The sequence below is a fragment of the Papio anubis genome, chromosome 1 (assembly GCF_008728515.1).
Source record: "Papio anubis isolate 15944 chromosome 1, Panubis1.0, whole genome shotgun sequence".
Lineage (NCBI taxonomy): Eukaryota > Metazoa > Chordata > Mammalia > Primates > Cercopithecidae > Papio > Papio anubis.
Genome location: NC_044976.1, coordinates 40544771 through 40560247, shown reverse-complemented (window position 1 = coordinate 40560247; position 15477 = coordinate 40544771). Strand labels below are relative to the sequence as shown.

Sequence of the window (15477 nt, the reverse complement as noted above, 5' to 3'; positions counted from 1 at the left end):
AATAGAGATAGTTCGTTTCCTCTTTTCCAGTTTGGATGCCCTTTTTTTTTATTTCTCTTGTCTGATTGCTCTGGCTATGACTTCCAGGACTATGTTGAATAGAAGTGGTAAAAATGGGCATCTTTGTCTTGTTCCAGTTCTTAGGTGGAATGCTTTCAACTTTTCCCCATTCTTTATGATGTGGGTTTGTCATAGATGGCTCTTGTTTTTTTCAGGTGTGTTCCTTTGATGCCTAGTTTGTTGAGGGTTTTTATCATAAAAGGATGCTGGATTTTATCAAGTGCTTTTTCTGTGTCTTTTGAGATGACCATATTGTTTTTGTTTTTAATTTTATGTGGTGAATCACATTTATTGACTTGCATATGTTGAACCATCCCTGCATCCTTGGGATGAAACCCACTTGATTGTGGTTAATTACTATTTTTTGATGTGCTGTTGGATTCAGTTTGTTAGTATTTTTGTTGAGGATTTTTGCATCTATATTCATCAGGGATATTGGTCTGTAGTTTTCTTTTTTCTTTCTTTTTTTGTTATATTCTCTCCTGGCTTTGGTATCAGGGTGATACTAGCTTCATAGAATTAGTTAGGGAGGGTTCCATCTTCTCAGTCTTTTGGGATAGTTTCTGTAGAATTGGCACCAATTCTTCTTTGAATGTCTGGTAGAATTCGGCTATGAATCCATCTGGCCCTGGGCTGTTTTGTTTTTGGCAGTTTTTAAATTATTGATTTAATCTCATTGCTTGTTATTGGTCTATTCAGGATTTCTATTTCTTCCTGATTCAAGCAAGGATGATTGTGTGTTTTTTGGATTTTATCCGTTTCCTCTAGATTTTCTAGTTTGTGTGCATAGAGGTGTTCACAGTAGTCTTGAATGGTCTTTTATAATTCTTTGTGTCAGTCGTAATGTCTCCGTTTTCATTTCTAATTGAGCTTATTTGTATCTTCTCTCTTGGTTAATCTACCTAGTGGTGTCTCAGTTTTATGTATCTTTTCAAAGTACCAACCTTTTGTTTCATTGATACTTTGTATTTGTTTGTTCCTTTCAATTTCATTTAGTTCTGCTCTGATCTTTTTTATCTCTTTTCATCTGCTAGCTTTAGGTTGTCATGTTCTTGTTTCTCTAGTTCATTGAGGTATGAAGATAGGTTGTCAGTTTGTGATCTTTCAGAACTTTTGATGTAGATATTTAGTGCTGTAATCTTAACTCTTAGTGCTGCTCTTGCTGTATTCCAGGGGTTTCAGTAACTTGTATCACTGTTACCATTCATTTGGAAAAAAAATTTAAATTCCATCTTTATTTCATTGTCAACCCAAAAGTCATTCAGGAGCAGGTTGTTTAATTTCTGTGTATTTGTATAGTTTTGAGGGTTCCTTTTGGAATTGATTTTTTGTCTTATTCTGCTGTGGTTTTATTTGATTTGTTTTTTACAAATATATCTGTTTCGTGGTCTATTATATGGTCTATCTTGGAGAATGTTCTGTGTGCTGACGAGAAGAATGTATGTATTCTGTGGTTCTTGGGTAGACTGTTCTATAAATATCTGTTCAGTCCATTTGTTCTGGAATGCAGGTTAAGTCCAGTGTTTCTTTGTTGACTTTCTGCCTCAGTGATCTGTTTAGTGCAGCTAGTGAGGTATTGAAGTCTCCCATTATTATTGTGTTGCTGTCTGTCTCTTTTCTTAGCTCTAGTACTAGTTGTTTTTATGAATCTGGGAGCATTGCAGTTAGGTGCATGTATATTTAGGTTTGTTATATCTTCTTGTTGAATTGATCCTTTTATCATTATATAATCGTGTCTTTTTGTTTTGTTTTTAACCGTTGTTGTTTTAAAGTCTTTTTTATCTGATATATGAATAGCTACTTCTGCTTGCTTTTGGCTTCCATTTGCCGGAAATCTCTTTTTTCACTCCTTTATCTTGAGTCTTTAAGAATCCTTACATGTTAGGTGTGTCTTCTGAAGACAGCAGCTACTCAGTTTGTGATTTTTTTTTTTAATCCATTCAGCCAGTGTATATCTTTCAAGTGGAACATTTAGACCATGTACATTCAACATTAATATTGAGATGTGAGATACTATTCCAGTCATACTGTTGATTGTTACATAGTGACTTTGTTTTCTCCCTTGTGTTATTGTTTCACAAGCCCTGTGAAGTTTATACTTTCAGGAGTTTCTGTTCTTTTGCACATCAACCTTTTGTTTCAAGAACTCCTTTTAGCATTTCTTGTAAGCAGGCCTATTATTGACAAGCCTTCTTTAGCATTTCCTTTTCTGAGAGACTTTATTTCTCCTTCACTTAAGAAAGTTAGTTTTTTTTTGTTTGCTTTGTTTTGTTTTGTTTTTTTGTTTTTTTGGTTTTTTTTGCTAGATACAAAATTCTTCACTGACAGTTAGCCCTTCTGGCTTGTAAGGTTTCTGCTGAGAAGTCTGCTGTTAGTCTGATAGGTTTTCCTCTACAGGTTACCTGATGCGTTTGTCTAACTGCTCTTAGACTTCTTTCTTTCACATTGACTTTAGATAATCTGATGACTATATGATGTCCTTTTTGCAGTGAATCTCCCAGAAGTTCTTTGAGCTTCTTGTATCTCTAGCAAGACCAGGGAAATTTTCCTCAATTATTCCCTCAAATAGGTTTTCCAAATTTTAACTTTTCCTTCTCCCTCAGGAACACCTATGATTCTTAGGTTTGGCTGTTTTACATAATCGCATATATTTTGGAGACTGTTCATTTCTTTTCATTATTTTTATCTGATGAGGTTAACCTGAAAGTCTTGTCTTCGAGCTCTGAAATTATTTTTTTCTACCTGGTCTAGTCTGTTGTTAAAACTTTCTACCACATTTTGTAATTCTCGATATAGGTCTTTTATTTCCAAAAGTTCTGATTGACTTTGCTTTAAAATATTTGTCTCTTTAGAAAATTTTTCCTTCATATTCTGAACTGTTATTTAAAATTTTTTCTGTTGCATTTTTACCTTGTTTCTCTTTGAGTAAATTCACAATTGACTTTTTGAATTATGTTATTATTGAGATGGAGTCTTGCTATGTCGCCCAGGCTGGAGTGCAGTGGCACCATCTTGGCTCAACCTCCGCCTCCTGGATTCAAATGATTCTCCTGACTCAGCCTCCTGAGTAGCTGGGACTACAGTCACGTGCCACCATGCCCAGCCAAATTTTGTATTTTTAGTGGAAATGGTGTTTCACCATGTTGGCCAGGAAATGGTGTTTCACCATGTTGGCCAGGCTGGTCTCTATCTCCTGACCTCAAATGATCCTCCCACCTTGGCCTCCCAAATTGCTGGGATTATAGGCATGAGCCACTGTGCCTGGCCACTTCTAATTATTTTTGAATTTATTTTTGATTCAACTGTGTCTTTTCATTTCTTACCTTCCCCCGGCCCTCCTCACCCCCACCACTCCAGGATGTAACTTTAATGTTTATGGTTTATTGTCACCCAGCTTTGGCTCTGGGTGCTTTCTGTGGTGAAAACTCTATATTAGAGTTTCTTGGTTACAGAGAATCTTTGTGTAGTGGCTTTCTCAGATGCTGGTTGTAGTAGCATTGTGCAGGGTGTGTGAGCAGGCTTACTATCTCCAGTGGAGCTGGAGAATGGCAGAGGTCTCTTGAAGCTTATCTTGTTCCCCAGTGGTGTGCATTTAAAAATTTTCCTGGCCGGGCGCGGTGGCTCAAGCCTGTAATCCCAGCACTTTGGGAGGCCGAGATGGGCGGATCACGAGGTCGGGAGATCGAGACCATCCTGGCTAACACGGTGAAACCCTGTCTCTACTAAAAAATACAAAAAGCTAGCCAGGTGAGGTGGCGGGCGCCTGTAGTCCCAGCTACTCAGGAGGCTGAGGCAGGAGAATGGTGTAAACCTGGGAGGCGGAGCTTGCAGTGAGCTGAGATCTGGCCACTGCACTCTAGCCTGGGCGACAGAGCGAGACTCCATCTCAAAAAAAAAAAAAAAAAAATTATCCTCTAATACTTTATTCACTGAATTGAATAGTTTAGGCTTGAGGCTGGTAGGAGGTACCCACAGGTATGGCCAAAGGAGGTAATACCCCAGTGGTGGGCAAAGTTCCCAGCCCAGCCTTGGCAGAGGCTGCTAGGGAAGCTCTCAGTGAAATGCACTGAAATCTTTTCAAGGGGAAGGAAAGAAACCACCAAAGCTGTCTTTCAGGCTGATAGGAAAACATTCACCTCCCAGTCACACTCCTCACCAGATGTTCCAGCTATTCATATCAGACAGGCATCTCTTTTCATCTGCAGGATTGTGATGTTCCATGTAAAGAGGGATTATGACTCTACCTCTCATGGAGGCCTGAATCTGGAGGGCACACCTCCTGTAGGGATGCAGTTACCCCAAAGTGTTCCAGGAAGAGTATCTACAGATACACCCATGCCAAGCTCCCGTGGGAGAGGCCCCAGCTGTGTCTGCAATGATGGGCGAGAGGAGAAGAAATCCCCTTCTTCTAGACCCTTCATGAGCACCAGGGCCGCCTGACTTTGGGGTAGAGCCAAACAAACTTTCCCCACTGAGCTTAGCACTGCACATGTTTCTCTTCTAAAAGAACCTTCCCCACAAGTGGAAAGTTAAAGGACTTGAGGCCTGCAGTTTGGTTCCTTTTGTCTCATGAGGTGCTCCCTTAATGTAGTACACCCCCCCACCCTGCCCCTTCCCTTAGGAGTAGCAGTCCCTGAGGGCCAGACTATTGTGGAGCTTGCTGCTCTTCTGGATGTAGCTGCTCAGTGGGGTTGCCACACTCCAGGCTGGTGCTGGGGAATGTGTGCAAGGGATTCAGTGATGTGACCTGTCCTCTAGTCTCCCGGCAGCGGGTACCAGCACCACCTCTGATGGGGATGGGAAGGGAGTTACGTAGACTATGAGATTTCCTTGGTTATCTCAAGGAAATCTCCTTGAGATTTGTGTTGGCTTTCTCAAATGCCAGCTTGTGTTGGCTTTCTCAGATGCCAACTGTAGTAGTAATGTACTGGGCACGTGGACAGACTCAAGATCTTCTGGTTAGCCAGGGTGATACAGGCAATGACGATAGCTGAGGTCATGCAAAAAAATTTATCCTTCCTGAGGGTGGTTATTGTCTCTGCAGATGTTGTAATGGGCTGTGCTGGTTGGCCTCAAGAGGTGATGCTTGCAAAAGAACACCAACTATGGTGGTAGTGGTGGGATTTGTGCTTGCCTTATGTTACCCAAGGTACTCTGGTGTCTCAGGTAATAGGTGGGGCTGTGGGCTTCCCAAAGTCCTAGTCTGTTGTGTTATGCTGCCAGGGCTAGTGAAGGGACAAAGCCAGATGGGGGCCGAGTCAGGCAAGTCTGCACTCTGGCTCTTGACATGTGGGCGCAAGCAGTGGCCCCAGTGGGGGTCAGAGGGCAGTTCCATGGCTGTCAGGATAGTGTTACAGCGTAGATGGAGCACAGCTGCCTCTGATGCACAGAATAATCCTCATGGGGCATCGGGTGTAGCAAATGGCAGTAAGGCCCACTCAGCTCCCACGGACTTGGCAAGAAAGGTCTCACACACAGTGTTCTGCTAGCAGCAGCCAGTTGGGTTGCAGGCAGCCAGCAGTTAGAACTCAGAACTGCCCCAGGCTATAAGCCTTCCCAGCCAAGACAGAAACCACAGTTTTCAGGCCATATCCCTCCAGGTCTGCCTGCAAAGCAGGGACACCCAGCTCCTGCACCTGTGGCTATAGCACACTTCTCACTTGCCCCTCTGTTCTGGCTAAGGGGGTCCATCTGCACTCAAGATTATATCACGAGTCTCAGTTGGGAGCATCTCTCAACCTGTGACCTCTGCCTGAATTAGCTGGCAGTCTTCCCTGAGATAGGATCAGGAATGGCTTCCCTCCGGGCCTGCTGGAGTCTGGGAATGGATGTAAAGCATGTCCTGATGCTGCTTCTCCTCATGTTCTCCCCACTGCTCATTAAGTCGGCTCCAGCACTGGGTAGCATTAAGGCATTCTCCTGTGGCCTGGATTGGGTTAAGGTATTTTATACCTGGGTAGGGTTAAGGCAGTTCCTGCTGGCCTGACTCCCTAGTGGGAGTATGTGTCATGGAGGAAACCTGTCTCCCACTCAAGTGCTATAGACACAGTTTTCTACCTGCTTCATGGTGTAGGCTGCTGCCCACCACTTCTTTCAAAAGGCCTGCGGTTTCTTTCAGTTTTTCTGTTACGTTCCTGTGTTGCTTCTAGGAAAGAAGTTCACAACTTGAATTTCTACACATGATTTTATTTTTCCAAGTGGGAGGGTTATGTTAATCCCTTTAATCTACCATCTTGGAGAAAGAAAAAATGAATTGTTTTCTTAATAGCTTTTTTAGATAGTTTGTTGTTGGTGTATAGAAATGCTACTGATTTTTAGAGGTTAATCTTGTGTCCTGCAACTTTACTGAATTTGTTTACAACTTTACTGAATACTGTTCTGTTTTTGTTGAAGTCTTTAGGATTTTCTCTATATAAGAGCATGTCATCAGCAGAGACAGTTTGACTTCATTGTTTCCTATTTGGATGCCTTTTGTAGATAGTACCTGACTTAGAGAATGTTTTGGCTTACATTTTTTTGACTTTCTGATGGTGCAAAAGCAATACATATTCAGTAGCAACAGTACTTCAAGTACCTGTACAACCATTCTGGTTTTCACCTTCAATACAGTATTCAATAAATTACATGAGATATTCAACACTTTATTATAAAATAGATGCTTTTGCTCATGTGTGGCTTAATGTAAGTGTTCTGAACGTGTTTAAGGTAGGTTAGGCTGAGCTGTGATGTTCACTATGTTAAGTACAGTAAATGCATTTTTGGCTTATGGTATTTTCAGTTTATGATGGGTTTATTGGGACATAAGCCCATCATAAGTCAAGGAGCATCTCTAGTTCCTTCTCTTGCCTAATTGCTTTGGTTTGGCCATCCAGTACTATGTTGAATAGAAATGGTGAGAGTGGGCATCCTTGTCTCGTTCCTGGTCTTAAGAGGAAAAGCCTTTAACTTTTCACCATTGAGTATGGTGTTAGCTATAGACTTATTATATATGACCTTTATTGTGTTGAGTAACGTTCTTTCTATACCCTATTTGTTGAGCGTTTTTTGTCATGAAAGGATATTGTATTTTGTCCAATGCTTTTTAAAGTATCTTTGGGATGATCCTTCATTCTTTTTGTCTTTGATTCTTGTAATATGGTGAATCACATTTATTGATGCATGTCTATTGAATCAGCCTTACATCCCAGGGATAAATCCCACTTGATCATGGTGCATGATCCTTTTACTGAACTGTTGAATATGATTTGCTAGTATTTTGTTGCGGGATGAGTATTTCTTTGTATCAGCAGGTCCTTGACATCAGTAGCAGATATATTCTAGTGGTCATCATAGTAGCCAGCACTTACTGTGTGTTTCAGTTACCATGCTAAGTGCTTTACATGAAATATTTTATTGATGTTCTTAACAGACCTCTAAAGGTAGTATCATAATCCTCTTTTTATAGATGAGAAAACAAGCATAAAGTTCAAGTAATTTGCATGACATCACATAATACAACTTTCCCTTATCCTACCAGAAGGGAAGAATGAGAATTAGTGAACCAGTAGTTCAGACTGAGATGACTGAGTTGAGTTAAGGGAATATGAGATTTGTACCTTTCTAAAGTAATCTTATGTGTTAACTTAATTATAGCTTGGTTGGCTGGCACTAAAACTGAGGCATAAATAGAGTTGTTTTTAATAGCTCTTCTATTTCACCTTGCTCTCAGTGTGTACCTGGGACCTAAGTGCTGGATTCTAGCTTGTAGGGGTAGCTCTGGTCTTTTTCAATCAAGACCCATATTCTCTGCCCAAAGGTTGATTAGATTATCTGATGAGAAAAATGCTAAGGGATTAAAGGATAGGTTAATTTCAGAAATGTGTCTTGGTGCAATTGCTCTCTCACTCATCTGGTATGATCTTTTAAAAATGCATGTACAGTTAGGATCATGTGTGGGACAAAGAGTTTTTGCCAGAGAGAGAATATATATGCAACTAGCGTCATAACCATAAATTATTTCTCTTTGCCCCTCTTTAACATTTACTATTGAAGTTGAACTTTTGAGGGCTCAATAAAGCAATAAAAAACATTTCTTAGGAGAGAGAGAGGAGTTATCACAATGTATATATTCAAAATTTCCAATAGCAGAAAACTTTATTGTTTTTGACACCCAGGTTAACCCTAAGCAGTACATATGAAGTGTATTTAGGAGATCATTCAGTTGCTCTAGCAAAGGAAGAAAAATAAAACTATAACTGATGTACACTCACAGAAAGACAAATATTGCATATTCTCATTCATATGTGGTAGCTAAAAAAGTGGATTTCATGAAGATAGAAAATAGATTGGTGATTACCAGAGGCCAGGAAGGGTAGGGGGAAGGGAGATGAAGACAGGTTGATTAATGGATATGAGTATACACTTAGATAGAAGAAATAAGAACTGGCTCGGCGTGATGACTCACGCCTGTAATCCCAGTAGTTTGGGAGGCTGAGGCAGGTGGATCACTTTAGGTCAGGAGTTCGAGACCAGCCTGGCCAACATGGTGAACCCTGTCTCTACTAAAAATACAAAAATGAGCCAGGCGTGGTGACACACACCTGTAATCTCAGCTACTCGGGAGGCTGAGGCAGGAGAATCACTTGAGCATGGGAGGTGGAGGTTGCAGTGAGCCAAGATTGCACCACTGCACTCCAGCCTGAGTAACAGAGCGAGACTCCATCCCAAAAAAGAAGAAGTAAGACCTGATGTCTGATAAATCAGTAGGGTGGCTGTAGTTAACATTAATTGATTGTATATTTCAAAATAGCTAAGAAGAGAATAATTGGAATATTCCCAGTATAAACAAAAGATAAATAAAGTTTGAGGATATCAAATTTTTCATTTGATTATATGAATGGATTAAATTATCACATGTATCCTGAAAATATGTACATCTAATATGTATCAATAAAAAAAATAGCAAAAGTTTAAAAAATCTATAACTGGCTTAAACCAGAGAGATTTATTTCTCTGTCAGGTAGAAGCCCAAGCTGATGGATGGGTCAGAGATATAAACAGCTCTGTTCGACAAGGTCATTCAGATGTTGAGGTTCCTTCTAATCCTGTTTTTCCGGTATTTTCCTAGGGTATTACCCTCAGCTATTTATGGTTAAGCAAGATCACCACCACCATATCTGTCTTAAATCTGCAGTAAGAGAGGAAGAATGAATGGTGGGCAAGCAGGTTTCTTTCAAAGACATGACCCAGAAGTGGCACACATCACTCCTGCTCACATCCCATTGGTTACACTGTAGTCACATGGCCACAAGTAGCTCATGAATCTGGAAAGGTAGTCTGTGGCTGGGCAGACATGAGTAGATACTGTAAAGATCTATTACTGTAAAGGATGAGGGGAGAATGAATATTAGGGGATCATTAGCAGTTTTCACTACAGAAGTTTATTTATAATTTTTGTCAGCCTATCTCGCAGTCAGTTAAAAGAGTTGTTAGAGAATAGCCATACCAAAGGACTTTGTAGTATCAGGTCAGTAGCATACTAAAATAGAGTAGAATAGATTTCACTAGTGATTTAAATTCATTTTCAGAAACAAAGCACAAAACTGAATGTTCGAGAATTTGATGAGATCCCTTCAAACTGTGTTAAAGTTGCTGGATATATGAGCTAATAATTATTTATTTTGTTCTTATATTTTAGGCCTCAACTCCATATAGCATAGATTCAGATTCTTTGGGAATGGAGTGTATTATTTCGGGAAGTGCCTCTCCAACTCTGGCAATCAACACTGTGACTAACAAAGTAATTTCATTTTTTTAAACATTATTGAAATGTCATTGAGTAGTACATTTAATTTGCCTTTGTAGTAATGATAGAATCCTGTATGGTTCAGTTTAAAGATTATATATATTTGTTTACCCTATACATGGTAGCTTGAACGCTAAATTCAGAATGTTTTGAGGTATGCACAAATTAGAACAAAATACCTCTCAGGAGAAATTAGAAGGTGCTTATTGAGAAGTTCTATACTTGTTTAAAAATTCTTGGCTCTCTCAGTTCCCATTGGTAGAATTTGTGAGCCAGCATTTTATTGAATCAGTTTGTTTCAAAATCATTAATTACCTCTCCAAATATGCGGTTGAAAAAAAGATTGTCAAATTCTGATGAGTTAACAGTCAAGTAAAATAATAATTGGACAGCCTCATAGAGTTCACTGGGATGGTGGTCTACCTATTTTCATGATATTCAAGTCTAGGAATATAGCCAGGAACAGTATATGGTCGTTTGCTACATTTTGATGTTGAGTCACAACTTTGTGGTGGGTCATTATATACCTAGTGGGATACAGGTATATATCGGTCTCTTCTTTATAAGACAGTTTCTTAACGTTACATCTCAAAACCCTAAAAAGGTTCTGGGAGGTTCATGAATCCAGTTTTGTTCATCTGTTTTCTTACCTACTAGACCATGAGTACTCCAGAGCCATACATCTCCCATACTTATGCTTAGATTCTCTTTCAGTCTTGTTTTCATTTTCTCCCTCTAGATTTCACCCTCTTTTTCTCTCTCCCTCTCTCTGACTTTCATTCTCTCACTTCACGCGCACACGTAAATGTGAACACATACACATACACCATTGCACTAACATGGCACTCCTAGGATCCTTTTACTTGTAGAAAGATAATGATTAAACAGACGACAGATTATAATCAGAGTGACATAATTCAAATTTCCAGTTCAGAAAGGAAACTGGCAGCCTAGGCATAGAGGAATGATTCTTCCCACGTGGCAATGTGAAATCATTACATCACAGTCACTTAGAGGATTTATGGGGCAGTTGGGTGGGGGGTGGGTCGTGGTAGTGGTGGTAATCCCAGGATTCCATTGCAGTTCTACCAAATCAGTTATTGTGTCATGATGAGTAGGGCCCAGAAATATGTACTTTAAAAAATGATCTCTAATGGTGACCAGCTAGATAAGAATTTCTGGTGAAGTGGATGGGTTAGAATCAGAAATACCTAATACTGCTCTGTGCAGTAGTCTAAGTGGTGATGAGGACCTAAACATAGATGATAGTGTGGTTACTAGGAAACAATTAGGAAGTAGTAATGCTGGGACTTTATGACCAAATAATGTGGATGTCAAAGGAACTGAAGGTTTTGGATTTCTGCATCCAGATATGACAGACTACTAGTATTAGATTATCCTTTCTGCCTATCTGTGTAAAATACCAGACAGACATAGCCACACACCCCTCCCTACCACCTCTTTGATTAAAAAAGAAGAAGAAGGAGGTATTGGAAACTAAGACAGCCAGGACTTCAGGGGTCAGGAGCCCAGAGAAGAGGTAAACACATTGAGATAAGCTTTGTACATTTTCCTTTGGTACATTTCCCAATTCTCAGTGCATGGCGTAGGGGGGCTACACAGGGAGCAGTAGCATAGAGCACTCATTAAACCAGGGAGACAAAAATTGGAGTTTGGAGTTACCGAACAGCCAGGGCTTGCAGAGCCGAGATCCTGAGGAATCTCGGGTGAATTCAACTTTTTTTTTTTTTTTTGAGATCTCACTCTATCGCCCAGACTGGAGTGCAGTGGTGCGATCTTGACTCACTGCAACCTCCGCCTCCCGGTTTCTAGCAATTCTTTGCCTCAGCCTCCCAAGTAGCTTTACTGGTGCCCACTTCTGCGCCTGGCTAATTTTTGTATTTTCAGTAGAGATGGGGTTTCACCATGTTGGCCACGCTGGTCTCAAAACTCCTGACCTCGGGTAATCTGCCCGCCTTGGCCTCCCAAAGTGCTGGCATTACAGGTGTGAGCCACCGCACCCGCCTGAGTTCAACTTTTTGTAAGCAGTATCCACTTAAGGCATTTGCCAACTCCTGATTGTGTATGCTAGGGCTCAGACACAAAGTAGTTTTTCGCTAGCCAAAATTCAACACTCTCACAGAACAGGAGGGACAAATATTGTAGTTTATGGTCTTCAAAGGAGGAGAGAGCCATGGTAATACACCGTAGGCTTTCAACTTGATATCTGAGAAGAATTTTGTTCTAAGAGTAAGTGCAAGCCAAGATAGATCAGCCTCAACAGTTACTAGAGTGATATGCTAATATTCTTTCTGCCAAAAGAAAACGGAATTCTCTCTGGAGGAAGATAACATCATCCAGAGCTTCTGTAATTTTCCATAAGTGTAAGGTGTAGCATTCAGTCAAAATTTCCAGGTGTGCTAGGAGAGAGAGTTTGAAATAAGTAAATATGCAGTTGTGGGGAGACAGTATAAACATTGATCGCAAAATAACTATAACTGATATGGTCAAGAAAATAGATGAGTTATAGAAAATTTACCAGAGAACTGGAATTTATATGGAAGAATCAAGAGGAAACTTGATTAAACCTGGCAGATGGGATTAATAGCAGATCAGGCACATCAGCGGAGAAATTTAATGAACTGGAAAATAGGTCTATAGAAAACGTGCAGATGGAAGCACAGAGAGAAGAAAAGATGGAAAATTCAGAAAAATTTGAGGTAAATGGGACATGGGGAAAAGGTCAAACAAGGTTGTTTTTAGTGTGCAGGAGGAGAGGAAAAAGGAATGAAGAAGATCATGGTAATATATTTAAGCATGCCTTTCTGTGACTCAGAACATGCAGACCAAATCAAAACAACAAACAACCTCATTTAAAGATATACAACATTTGGGCTGAGTGTGGTGGCTCACCCCTTTAATACCAGCACTTTGGGAGGCTGAGGCGGGTGGATCACTTGAGGCCAGGTATTCAAGACATGCCTGGCCAACATGGCAAAAACCCATCTCTACTAAAAATATGAAGATACTATACTATATCATGTATAAGAACTTTATTACTGTACGCTCCCATTTTTTTCTGTCTATGATAGAAACCCACAATACATATTTGTTATTTTTGCTTTAAACAGTGAATTACCATTTCAAGAGAATTAAATCAGAAAAAAAAAATGGCTTTACATTTACCCACATAGTTACCATTTCTGGTATTCTTTATTTCTTTGCGTAGATCTGGATTGCCACCAGCAACTTATACATTTATTAGTTTACTTGAAACTGTCCCCAAAGCTCACTAATGTTCTTTACTTTTTTACAGTAAACAACCCATAATGAGGAAAAAGTCACAACTGACCCAGAAATGATAGAGATGATAGAATTAGCTTAGAAAAGGACATTAAAGCAGTTATATCTGTATTTCATGGAGAAGCTAAAAGACACATTGAACAATCTGTGTAGACACGTGGAATATAAACCCAAAGCAAACTCCTAGAGATAAAAATTGCAGTGTCTGAGTTGAAAACTACACTAGATGGGATTAATAACAGACTAAACAGAAGGAAAGATTAGTAAATTTGGAGATATAGCAATAAAAAGCTTTCAAAAATGAAACAACAGAAAGGTACTATTAAAGTTGATGAAAGAGAAATACAATTTGCTAATATCTGGAATGAAAAAAGGAGCTATATGGATTCTACAGAATTAAAAAGATAATGGAAGGATAGATATGAACATCTTACATAAATAAAGTTGAAATTTTAGATGAAATAGACAAAATCGTAAAAAATGACTTATCAAAACTGGCACAAGAATAAATAGAAAACGTTAATACTTCTGTATATATTAAACCCGTAATTAAAAATATTTGTTTATAGAAGACTTCAGGCCCAGCAAGCTTCAAGGAATTCTTATAATTATGTAATGAAAAAATAACATTTATCTTATATAAACACTTCAAGAGAATTTTTAAAAAGAGGTAACATGTCTCAATTTATATTATGAAACCATCATAGCCTAAGTAGCAAAACCTGAAAAAAACTTTACAAGAAAGGAAATTTTCAGCCAGTCTCATGAGCATAGGTGTTAAAATCTTAAACACAATGTTGTCTAATTTAATCCAGCAATACATAAAAAAGAATATCACAAACACAGTTGTATTCTAGAAATGCAGGCTAGGTCTAGCACTAGGAAATCTATTGCTGTTGTTCTTCTGTTTGTAGTTAGAAGTGCTACATGTATACTCCACATTTTATGCGGATTATTACAAAGGCATACTCAGAGGTCATGACTTAATAAAACCCTTAGAAAGCTGTAAATAGGTGGAAATTTTTTTCAATGTGATAAAGAATATCTACAAAGCATATAGCAAATGCTATATTAAATGGTGAAATACTGAAAACTTTCTCTTTGAGGTATGGAAGAAGAGAAAGATGTTTGCTGTCAGCACTTTTATTTGACATTGTGTTGGAGGTCCTTACCAGTTAGAAGTTACAAACAAGAAATAAAAAGCATAAAGTTTTGAAAGACAAAGTTGCCACTGATGATCACAGAAAATTGAACAGAATCTATGGATAAAGCCTTAAAATTAATAAGTGAATTTAGCGAATTCTCTTCAGAAATCAATTTTATTTCTGCCTGCTAGCCACAGATAGTTTGAAAATAAAATGTGAAAGATAACACTTAAGTTAGCATTCAGAAACATCGAATACCTTGACTTAAAGAAAGATGAACTCTACACAGAACACTACAAAAATTACTGAAAGAAAACGACATAAATAGATTATATAATTTTCATGCAGAAGACTATTGTAAAGAAGTCAGTTTTTCCAGAGTTGCTATACAAATTTAATGTGATTCCAGTCCAGATGTTCTTTGTGGGAAGAGAGGCGATGGGTGAAAAATAAGCTGATAGTAAAACAAAAATGAGAATCCAAATGACTAAAGTTAGCTAAAGAAAATATTGAAGGCTGGGTGCAGTGGCTGTAGTCCCAGCACTTTGGGAGGCTGAGGTGGGGGTAGATCATGAGGTCAGGAGTTTGAGACCAGCATGACCAACATAGTGAAACCCTGTCTCTACTAAAAATAACAAAAATTAGCCAGGCATGGTGGCGCGCACCTGTAATCCCAACTACTTGGGAGGCTGAGGCAGGACAATCGCTTGAACCCGGGAGACGGAGGTTGCAGTGACCTGAGATCGCACCATTGCACTCCAGCCTAGGTGACAAAGCAAGACTCCGTCTCAAAAAAAGAAAAGAAAATATTGAAGAAAAGGATAAAACATGGAGGATTTATACTTCCAAATATGTAAATGATAAAAAAATAAAGCTCTATTGCATGAAAAAAATGAATTTTAAAAAGGAAAGAAGGAAATATAAAGATTAAGAGTAGATATTAATGCAGTAGAAAACAAGGCCTTTTAAAAAGGTTATACACTATGTGATTCCATTTATACTTAGTTCAAAAATAGGAAAACCAATCAATAGTGATAGAAGTGGTTACCTGGGACAGGAGATACAGGATGGATAATGACTGACATGCATGATGACTGGGAGAGTACATGAGCTTCTAGAGTGCTGGTCATACAGTGTATCAGTAGTTCTCAAAGTGTGGTCTCTGGATACCTGGGCAACTGAGAC

General features: G+C 39.1%; 1 protein-coding gene across 7 annotated transcripts in view; it reads left to right on the top strand.

The window, feature by feature from the left end:
• The window catches only part of FOXJ3 (forkhead box J3), a 150725-nt gene that overhangs the window by 112483 nt on the left and 22765 nt on the right, over positions 1-15477 (top strand). For 6 of the 7 annotated variants that reach the window (XM_009206189.3, XM_009206194.4, XM_021940131.2 and 3 more), the window contains one exon: positions 9737-9838. The exons of the other annotated variant lie outside the window; for it this stretch is intronic. In XM_009206189.3, coding sequence (XP_009204453.1) covers positions 9737-9838 — 102 coding nt within the window. The remainder of the gene's footprint in view (positions 1-9736; positions 9839-15477) is intronic. 7 annotated transcript variants of the gene reach the window in all.